This window comes from Podarcis bocagei (assembly GCF_964188305.1).
Source record: "Podarcis bocagei genome assembly, chromosome: 16".
Lineage (NCBI taxonomy): Eukaryota > Metazoa > Chordata > Lepidosauria > Squamata > Lacertidae > Podarcis > Podarcis bocagei.
This window is the reverse complement of record NC_138142.1, coordinates 17542717-17552667: the sequence shown is the minus strand read 5'-3', so window position 1 is coordinate 17552667 and position 9951 is coordinate 17542717. Positions and strand designations below refer to the sequence as shown.

The following is a 9951-nucleotide window of genomic DNA, read 5'->3' as shown; positions in this document are numbered from 1 at the left end:
AAATAAATTATCACATAATCGGAGAATGCTTTCTCTGTGGTTGCAGGCAAGATAGAAAAGTCAGCCTCTAAGCATGCAATAGTGTCTTTGCCAGGAAGCCCTCTAGGCTTGAGGCAAATACAACTTCATAGGTATGAAATGGAACATCTCTTGTTTTACATGTCAACTACTACAAAACATTAATTTCAAAGGTTTACAAGTCAAGTAGCAATGGGGCTTTAATACAGCTTTATTAACTGAATTTATATTCCACCCTTCCTCTCAAAGGAGCAAATGCTTGCATTGCATTTTGATTTTATGTATTTTGTATGTATTTTATATTTCATGTGAACTGCCCTGAGACCTTCGGGTATAGGGTGGTATAGAAATGAAATTAATAATAATTGGGCAGATTTAGTAGTTGGCTAGATGCACAGGAAATACCCCTCTGTGTTTGTCAAGTCTTTGGCCAGAGAAGGAACCTATCCCATTAGTTGTGCTCTGGTGCTGTGCTTCCTATTCCAGCAGCCCCTTCACTAATTCTGCTGCCTTGCCTGTTATCTTTCTTTGATGTTGCCTCATAATAATTTTATTCTTTATACCCTGCCCATCTGGTTTCCCCAGCCACCCTGGGCGGCTTGCAACACATATAAAAACATAGTAAAACATCACACATTAAAAACTTCCCAATACAGAGTTGCCTTTAGAAGTCTTCTAAAAGCTGTGTTGTTCTTTATCTCAACATCTGATGGGAGGGTGTTCCACAGGGAGGGCACCACTGCTGAGAAGGCCCTCTACCCAATTCCCTGTAACTTTGCTTCTCAGTGAGGGAATTGCCAGAAGGGCCTTATAGCTGGACGATAGGGTGTATGGAGCCAAGGCTGTTTAGGGCTTTGTAGATCATCACCTTCTGCTCATAAACGTACTGGGGGTCATGAAGTTACAGAGGCCTCTAGAAAAGGCCCTTAAAACTGGGACTTCATAACCAATTTATGTCATGTGCATTTGGCATGTGAAGTACTATGAGGTCTGTTCTTCCAGTTGTGGACAGTCACTGCTATTCCATACTGGAGCTTGACTGAATGCACCTGTGCTGTATTTTTCTGCTCCACCCATCTCCCCAATTTTTCTAATCTGGCAGGTGCACAAGTACTTCTGTAGCTTTTTTTGTGGTGGGAGGGAGAGAAAACCCAGGAAGTGCACGAGAGCAAATGTTATCCGCTTTAGTTATGTTTTACAAAGGGCAAAACAGAAGATTGTGGGCTTTTCATAGGGACAATTGTAGTTTTTAAAATTTTAATTAATACTCTGGTGTTTTGCAAGAGTGATATTTACTTGACATGTAACAGAGAAGTATAAGAGGTGTTCTGCTATAAAGTTCTATTGGTTTTATTTAAAAGTCCAATGTGTGCAATTGCAATTTGGGTCTCCAAGATAGTTCCACATGTGTCCTCTGCTGAAATGGTTTCAGACATGCCTACTGCATGTGGCAGTCAGTGGAAATAGGCAGGCTCGTGTCATTTTTGCTGCCAGAAATGAAACAGCTAGGCTACATTCAGATGAGGAGCAAACGGTAGTAGGGGTGTGGCAATCGGGAACATTCACTAGAGAATAACAGATGTGACAAACTCCCCCCACATGCCGCAAGCACGTTTCCACTCCAGTGCTCACTGTGGATGATTAATGGGTTATTTTCACTTATCAGTTTTTATCCGGATTGTTTGTGAACACGTATGGGCTGGCATTTTTATGAAAACAATGTGTAGATGCTGCAAAAAAAAAAGTGTAAGCAACACCAATTCCACAATGCACTCCCCATCTGAGAGCACTCAGGGTTATTATATCTGAGCAACTTTTAAATTATATTACTGTAGTGTAAATATTCTGTTGATTTCCCCCCCCCCACTACAATACCCGGTTTGACCAGTAGGCTTTGATAAACCCAGGAACAGAAAGGAATTTAAAAGCTGTATTTTACACCAGCTTCCCACCTGCACAAAAAGACAGTCACCCACTGATGAGTTACAGAAACATTTAAGTATATTTCAAAACAACACAACAGGCTGAGCCATACAGGTTGCTCCACTGCTTTACAGCACCTTCCTGCAGACAACCATTAACGCATACTAGTTCTCAAGCTCATATCCCTTCGTTCAGAAGGAGAAACAAAAACAATGTACATTTTCCAAACAAAAGAAGTTCAAGTGGCAATGTTTTATAGTATTTCATTACCAACACTTCCCTAGTAAAAACTGTAAGTCATAAAAAAAGATTTTATTGAATAAGAAAGGGGGGGGGGGCAAGGCTTCCTACGAAAGACTATATCCATCCATTTTGGAATGTAAACTCTGAGCAGAAATAAAGAGCTCAGTTCACATTTTTAGAAGTCCCTGTTGGGTGCAATCAGTATGGCCTGAAGGGAGAAGAGTAGCGTGGCGATCCCCTGCTTTGGTATGGAGAATCGCGACTCCTTGAACCAGAACGGGAGCGCGAGTAGCCATAGCTGATGCTTCTTTCAGGACAAACTCTGATATAGGATGTTTCACCCTGGAATTTAAAACAGAGAAAACCCAAACATTGGCATAACATCCTGTGGTCAACGTTATGAATGAATGAATGCCAAAAATGAAGATCAGGAACCAATGCACAAGTGGCTCGAGGCTGGAGATAGCTTTTTTTCCATATATACGTAAGTAGGAGTCCATCTACTGCTGCTGCCTTGGGCCAGCTCTGATCTGGCCCTTGAGGGTCTACAGACGAAGGGCATGTGTTACATAACAGCTAGTACGGTGCAGGTATTAGTAAGGCAAACACAGCCATGTTCTGTCCTCATCTAACTAAGAAGGGCGAAGATGTCGATAGTTTCCAACTTTTAACTGCCAGAGGGAAAGAAATGTAATCTAGTGGAGTCCTTCAGCATGGTTGGGAGATGCCTTGGTGAACTGTCTCACCAGCTCATCTTAATTTAATTGTATCTCAGCAGCTCAGGTTCTGAAGGGAAATCCCACAGCAAGCAGCCTCCAGCTGTGACAGAGGGGGTGGTTGCAGCAGATGGAAGGTGGTTGCAAGAGAGGTAGCAATGCCCCAAGACTGGGGAAAAAAGCTGGTTTATGGCAGAGACATCATGAGACCACCATAGGAAGAGGTTCCATGCATAGGTGGGAATGACTGCTATTGTAACCACTATGGTTACTCATCAGCATCTCTGGGGAGAAGCGTTGCAGTTTGTGGATGCAAGCTCTGGCTGCCAAGGCAAAGGTGAGCTAAGCTTATTCAACAGCCAACCACTAGCAATCTCTGTTCCCAAATCTTGGTCTGTTAAAGGGAGAATGGCAAAGCAAGTCAACTCGACTTACCTAGAAGAAGACAGAGGCAAGTAAATCCAAATGCTTATTTTTTTCCATGTAACTTAGGAATGAACCCCAGAAAACCTGGCCTTGGCTGTCAGGGCTCACACCACGCCATCATGGGGCAGGTTTCACAAGGCCTTGACCACTCTTTTAAGCTGGATTCCTAACATGCTACAAGGATTACTATTAGCCACCAATTCCGAGACTATTGCTAGACTGTGCCCCCGGAGCCTCTTGAGAGCATCACAACAGGACACGTTAACGCATGTTCCTCCATGACTGGCACAACGCACATGCTCTTCACCCACAGGCAGGGACCCACCTCATGAGATCGGAATTTGGTGTCATCCAGTTTACGCAGTGCGTATTCCATGTCTTCCTTGCGGAGAAACTCAACCACCCCCATTCCATCTTTCTGTACATCTGCATAACATACATCACCAGCTTCACGCATATGATCCTTCAGGTCCTGCCAGCTGCCTGATGGAGGAAGCCCTGAGCAGTGAGAACACAAAACATAAGAGACTACGTAAAGAGATGGCACTTGCGGCTTAGGCTGGGCCGGAAAAAGCTGCACACCCTGGAATGGTCCCTCCAGCGGGTCTGAGACTCCATCCACCACTTCCACAGACTTCCTGCTTATTAAGGATCCAAAGAACAGCAGTTAAGTTCCATTCCTGAGTAGATGAGCCTTTCATTGTCAGCAAGGTGGTCCCCTAGGTAGGATTCAGAGTTCTGGGCTTTGAAAGGAATCCTCCTCCTGTTGGTCCAAGGTAAACTTAACATCACCCCTAACTCTGCCTGGGCAGCTTGTACTCCACATACGACTTAAGTTACTCAGGATCAGATTCCCATCCAAGAATGATAGTCCCCTTCTAACAGTATGAGTTTTGATTCCAATTTGGGTCCTTGGGCAGCAAAGCAAGGATACCTGTGTTTAACTATCAGCATGAACCTTAAGTAAAGGCAAAGGTAAGTGGCTCCCCTGTTCCACATCGCATTCTGGAGACACTAGAACACTGCTGCTCCTAGCAGTTTTCAAGAACGCTTCACAATACTCTCTAGCAATGCCATTCATGCCAAACGTCAAAGAGATTCCTCCAGATATCCTCCCTGCCCTCCCAGGCTTCTGTGGTTCTGGGGTTCAACACTTTTGTTTTCGGGTCCTGATGCAAAGCTGAAGAGATTGCAATTCAGTAGTTTCCTCACAGGGAGCAATCACATTTTTAGCCAGGATGCCACAGTACCATGCAGAGAAGCACCAAGATAGGTCACTGTACTTTATTTAAGCAGTACATGGGAATAAACGTGTTTTTTTAAAGGAGTTTTGTTTTAAGTGGACCATTCCATAAAACTGGTCAGGGAGTGCTGAGTTTTCTCCAGAGATTTGATCGCCATGGCAAAACCTCCAAAATACATCCACTTCTCTCCAGTAAGAGGTATTTTTCACCTGTCTCTCCCAACTCACTAAACAAGACACCTACTCCAGATATGGCAAGGTTCCTCTGAGGGATCCACAAGGTTATTAACTGAGGGATCTAATTCAGGTTATTTTCTCTCATAATAAGCAGAAATACTGCACAGCAGCAGCAGCTCAGGCAGCTCTTTAATGCTCATATTTTTGTCTCAGAGAATCATTTGCTTTTAGGAGACCCAGTCCTCCTGGCCCTGCACACTACAAGGATCTTCTTCTTTCCCTTCACCCTCCCAGTTGCCCATTTCCAAGTCCATTGAGTTCATGCCTGCCTACAGGTGGAGATGAGATTTATCTTTTGCTCACCAGTCATTCACGAAGTTGAACTCCAAAAGCAAATTAAAATAGGCTTCCTCCGTTAATTGAACCAGAAAGCTGTCTTCTCCTCTTGCAGCTCTGAAAAAGCTCCTTCACAAGAACAGTTTTCTTATTAAAGAAGAAACCCTGTATTATGGAAGCAAGGTGCTCCTTCTCCCCAATATACCAAAACATGTAGCATGGCATCAGGATGGCTCCCAGCCAGTATGAAGTATGGAAGGCAACATACCTGAAACAAGGACTCGGAATTCAGAACGCCGTGAAGGAGGGCCATTCCTCCCACGAGGCCCCCCACCAAAGCCTCCACCCCGTCCTCTGGAAGGTTTGGGAAACTCAACACGAAGGCGACAGTGACCATAATCATAGCCATTCCTCCCATAAACTGCATCTTCTGCATCTCTGTGAACAAATAATATATGCATGAATTTAGCATTGCCCAGACAGAACAGCAAAGGTACGAAAACAAGAGAAGAGTCTTTTGGCACCTTACGGACTAACACATTTTGTTGCTCCTTAAGGTACAAAGAGATACTTTGCTGTATTTGTTGAAATAGATTAACCCTCTGGACAATGAGTACTCCTAGGAACTATTGTACTTTGAAACTTAAATATAGAAATATTTAGATATAGTAGGCTGGAAAAAGTGGAGAGGTTCCCAGTTTCTAAACTGGAAGATGTTAGCACTTGACATTTATGAACGATAAAGTTGTTTCTAGCTTTGGAGAAAAGTCACAGGATGAAACATACTGACTGGACACAGTATTCACCATCAGGACGCAAAATGTTGCAAACAATAAAAAGAATTCTGAACATTCATGCCTTACACTTACAACAACAGTTAGCATAACATAGCACCAGGGAGTTCCTATTTATTTTCCGAACACCAATTACTCTGCTGACTTTCTAGTCTCCCTGGAGTAAAATCAAGAAGGTGGCAATCAGGTTAAAAAACATTAGTGCCCAAGGCACCTTTGCTCCAGCTGTTCAAAAAGCCATTGTCAGTTACGCAAAGAAGGCTACTTTCAAGAGATACAACAAAATGAAGAAGCTTCTCTGTATGCTTATGAGCAACAAGAATTCCACCAGCAGACTACTTTCTACAGATCAATTAGCAATGTGCCAAACACTACTTTGGGAACCCCTGCAGCCTGCTTCTTTATGCCAGCATATTTTTTGTAGTTAACCTTCATCCCTGATGTGGTAACCCAAAAAAGCCCTTCACTACACCACTTAAGGGGTCGTGGGTGTGACTTTTGTGTAACTGGACTAATTTTTGATGCAGTCCAATCCTCCATTCCTCAGATTAAGGATTAATGGTCTGTTGTCAGTCATATATGCTGTGGTGTTGAGCTACGCATTGCATAGACGTCTATATTTGAAGAAAATGACCAAGACATACTAACAAGAATTTGCCAGAATCAGAACAGTACATATTTGTAAAGCAGATTTAATATATACATGATCAACAGTTCTGCAAAAATGAAGGAAACACCCCTTTCCATAGGATTTAATGATGTTTTAAAATATTATATATTGTATTTTGTTGTTATATTTAATGTGAACCACATTGTGAAGATTTTTATTCTTGAAAAACAGTACAAAAATTAATGAATTAAAAATTAATTCATAAACATAAAGGCTCCGTTCCAGGATTTGTCAAGAAAGAAAGAAAGGAAGGCAGGAAGGAGACTGGCAACCTACTAAAGATGCAGTGGTCTTTACATCATCTAGATCTCTGACTATATACAGTGGTACCTCGGGTTACATATGCTTCAGGTTACAGACTCCGCTAACCCAGAAACAGTACCTCGGGTTAAGAACTTTGCTTCAGGATTAGAACAGAAATCGTGCAGCAGCGGCGCAGTGGCTGCAGGAGGCCCCATTAGCTAAAGTGGTGCTTCAGGTTAAGAACAGTTTCAGGTTAAGAACAGACCTCCAGAACGAATTAAGTACTTAATCCGAGATACCACTGTAATATTAACAGCAGATGAGCCATTCCACAGTCCATTTTACTACTCCCCCCCCCCCGAATAATCATTTATGAATTGGGAAAATGCACCATCTTATCCTCCATCTTGTTTCTGTGCGCGTTTTTTAAAAATATTATATATATATATATATATATATATATATATCACCTTGAATTAGGCAGGATTTGTATCCTGAAAGGCAGAATATAAATAAACTGAACCCAAGGTGTGGTTTGAAGCAGAGGTGGGGAAACTGTGGCTCCTCCACTGCTGTTTGTTATTGGACAGCCCCAGTTGCAAGCCCCAGCAGCCAAAGATGGTGGGAGTTGTAGTCCAACAATATCTGGAGGGCCACAGTTCCCCACCCCTAAACTAGTGGCTGGTATTCTTGCAAAGAATATTGGTCTAGGTGCATCTGATCCACCTATGTTCTGGAAGGGTCATACCTCAGAGGCAGAACACCCAATTTGTGCGCAGATGATCCCTAGTTCAATCCTTGACATATCCAGTACTGTATGTCCTGTCTGAATCCCTGGAGAGCTGCTGCCAATCTACACAGGCCAGGGCTGAGAAACCTTTTTCACATCAAGAGCCACATACCCTGCTGAACAACTTTTCATGCGTCAAATGCAAAAGCAGACACGCAGCGAGTTACCTTCTAACAGTTGGCCATCTCTACACAAACTAGTCCAACAACATGGGGTTTGGTGAAGGCTGTAGGCTGCATTGGATACAATGCAGGGTCTGCTCATTGCCTAGATGGGAGGCTGCCTGAGAAAACACTACCAGGTGTATAGGGTGGTATATAAATTCCAATAATAATAATAATAATAATAATAATGTTTGCCACCTTGGCTTCCATTAAGGAAGCGAGGTGGGAAATAAACATAATACATTTCATATAGATTATTTTAGGATTATAGGCAACTGAGTTCTACTTAGGGAAAGCCCATTGAAACTGATTGACCCAATGCTAATCACGCCTATCAATTTTAATGGATTGTATCCATTGTCAAACTCAATAGCAGACCCACTGAAACTGATGGACCCCATACAAGTTATGTCTGTTAATTTTAATGGGTTGTATCTTATCTTAGTGCTACTCAATAATAGCAGACCCATTGAAATTAATGGACCCTAGGGCAGCCTTATTTTTGTAACTAAATTGTTTTAAGCTGTTTTTAATACTGTTTCAATTGCTGGAACCTTAGGGGGAAGGGTGGGTAATGACAATGTGATTCGGTATTTGAATGACTGGTATTAGTAATTATAAATTGGTACTGTTATTACGAGGCTATTATTGGATTGTAATTGAAAACTAATAAAAATTATTATCGTAAAGAAGATAATGTGACACTGTAAGGCAATGTTTATTTTTATTTGTGTAGCCGAACCCATTCCAAAACAAAACATCTATCAATTTCAGCGGATCATACCCAATGTCAATCCTACTCAACAGTACTCGAGACCTGCTGAAATTAACTATCTTGAGCTCATCCATTTCAACGGGCCTACTCTCTGGAGCATGGCAAATGCTGGATAGCAACCCCCTTATATCATTAATATAAATAATAATAATCTGAAAACCGTCTGGGTGGGTGGATGCAGGTGGGTTTGATTCCCTCCCCCTCTTTCTTTTTCCTTTCTCCTCCTGTGAAGAGGCTGCATCCTAATGCTTTAATGTTATATCTTAATCTTTTAAATTGTATTTTAATCAACTTGTTTTTATTATTGGTTGTTAGCCGCCCTGAGTCTGGTCTTGGCTGGGGAGGGCGGGGTATAAATAAAAAAAAAAATTATTATTATTATTATTATTATTATTATTATTATAGCAGAAAGCCAGCATGTGACGTGCCAAAAAAAACGGAATAAAAATAAATTTTAAAAAGGCGGGAAAGAAGTAGGAGGAGAAGGGGGTGAGGCGGGGCTTGCACCTCACCCTGCCAGCAAGATGGAGAGCCCCACATTCACAAAATGCCAAAAAATGGGGTTGGGGGCTCCTCTTCCTCCTCCCCCCACCCTCCAGGCATGCTTGGGACCCCCCATTCCCAAATATGAGAGATTATTGGGGGGGTTCTCTACATCTCCCGCCTGAGGGAACCCGGGAACCCACCCGCCCCGCTCCCCGTCACCCACCGGGGGTCCTCGAAGCGGACGAAGGCGAAGGGGGCGAGCCCGCGCTTGCTCTTCAGCTCGATGTCGCGGATGCGGCCGTACTTGTAGAAAAGCTCCTCCAGGTCCTTCTCGCGCACGTCGGCCGGCAGGTTGCCCACGTAGATGCGGCCGTCGCCGCCGCCGCCGCTCCCGCCTCCCCGGCCGCCCCCTCCGGACATGCCGGCCCCGCCGCCTCCGTAGTCCATCATATCCCGGCCCCAGCCCCCAGACATCCTCCCGAGTCCCTCACAGGCCGCTGCAAACGCCTCCGGGGCCTAGAGCCAGCCAGCCAAGTCAGTCAGGCGATTCGGCCTCGGCCGCCGCCCCCTCAGGCCTTCACACGCCGCAAGGAGCAACGTGACGGAGGACAAAAAATGAGGAGCGGGGGGAAACCGCAGCTTAAAGGGGAGGAGGAGAGAGAGGCAACGCGCCACCGAGAAGAGATGGGGAAGTGGGGTGGGGGGAAAGGAACGGCTCCTATGCAAACCCTCACTCCGAGGGAGGGAGGGGGGAGCACGAAAGAGCCACCGGATGCGCATGCGGCGGCGGCTGCAGTTTGCGCATGCTCGGGTTTCTGTGGGCCAAGGGTGCCTCCAGCGGGGCGGGCGGGGATATTTGAGCGGATGCGCGCAGTTCAATAGCGTGATGCCACTTGTCAGGGCTTCAGCACCAAGGGATCCTGGGAAGTGTAGTTTGTTCAAAAGGT

The 9951-nt window shown here is 44.2% G+C and overlaps 1 protein-coding gene and 1 long non-coding RNA gene across 2 annotated transcripts in view; one reads left to right on the top strand and one right to left on the bottom strand.

Annotated features, from left to right (window-relative positions):
* LOC308576115 overlaps positions 1-2277 on the top strand; it is a 46055-nt gene extending 43778 nt beyond the window's left edge. Inside the window, exon 2 of the long non-coding RNA XR_014003101.1 lies at positions 833-2277. This is a non-coding gene — a long non-coding RNA (uncharacterized lncRNA). The remainder of the gene's footprint in view (positions 1-832) is intronic.
* Positions 1998-9798, bottom strand: SRSF9 (serine and arginine rich splicing factor 9). The gene is made up of 4 exons (XM_081175165.1): positions 9228-9798; positions 5351-5520; positions 3652-3824; positions 1998-2526 (listed from the first exon to the last, which is right to left on the bottom strand). The coding sequence occupies exons 1-4, from the start codon at positions 9476-9478 to the stop codon at positions 2383-2385; spliced, it is 738 nt and encodes a 245-aa protein (XP_081031291.1). The 5' UTR covers positions 9479-9798; the 3' UTR covers positions 1998-2382.
* Positions 9799-9951: the final 153 nt, after the last annotated feature.

Bases quoted from the DNA above. Each gene is read 5' to 3' on its own strand.
- SRSF9 (XM_081175165.1), bottom strand. From the start codon at position 9,478: ATGTCTGGGGGCTGGGGCCGGGATATGATGGACTACGGAGGCGGCGGG. The intron at 3,825-5,350 runs GTATGTTGCCTT...CTCACTGCTCAG, and splicing joins ATTCCGAGTCCTTGTTTCAG to GGCTTCCTCCATCAGGCAGC. The intron at 2,527-3,651 runs GTGGGTCCCTGC...TTTAAATTCCAG, and splicing joins CCAAATTCCGATCTCATGAG to GGTGAAACATCCTATATCAG.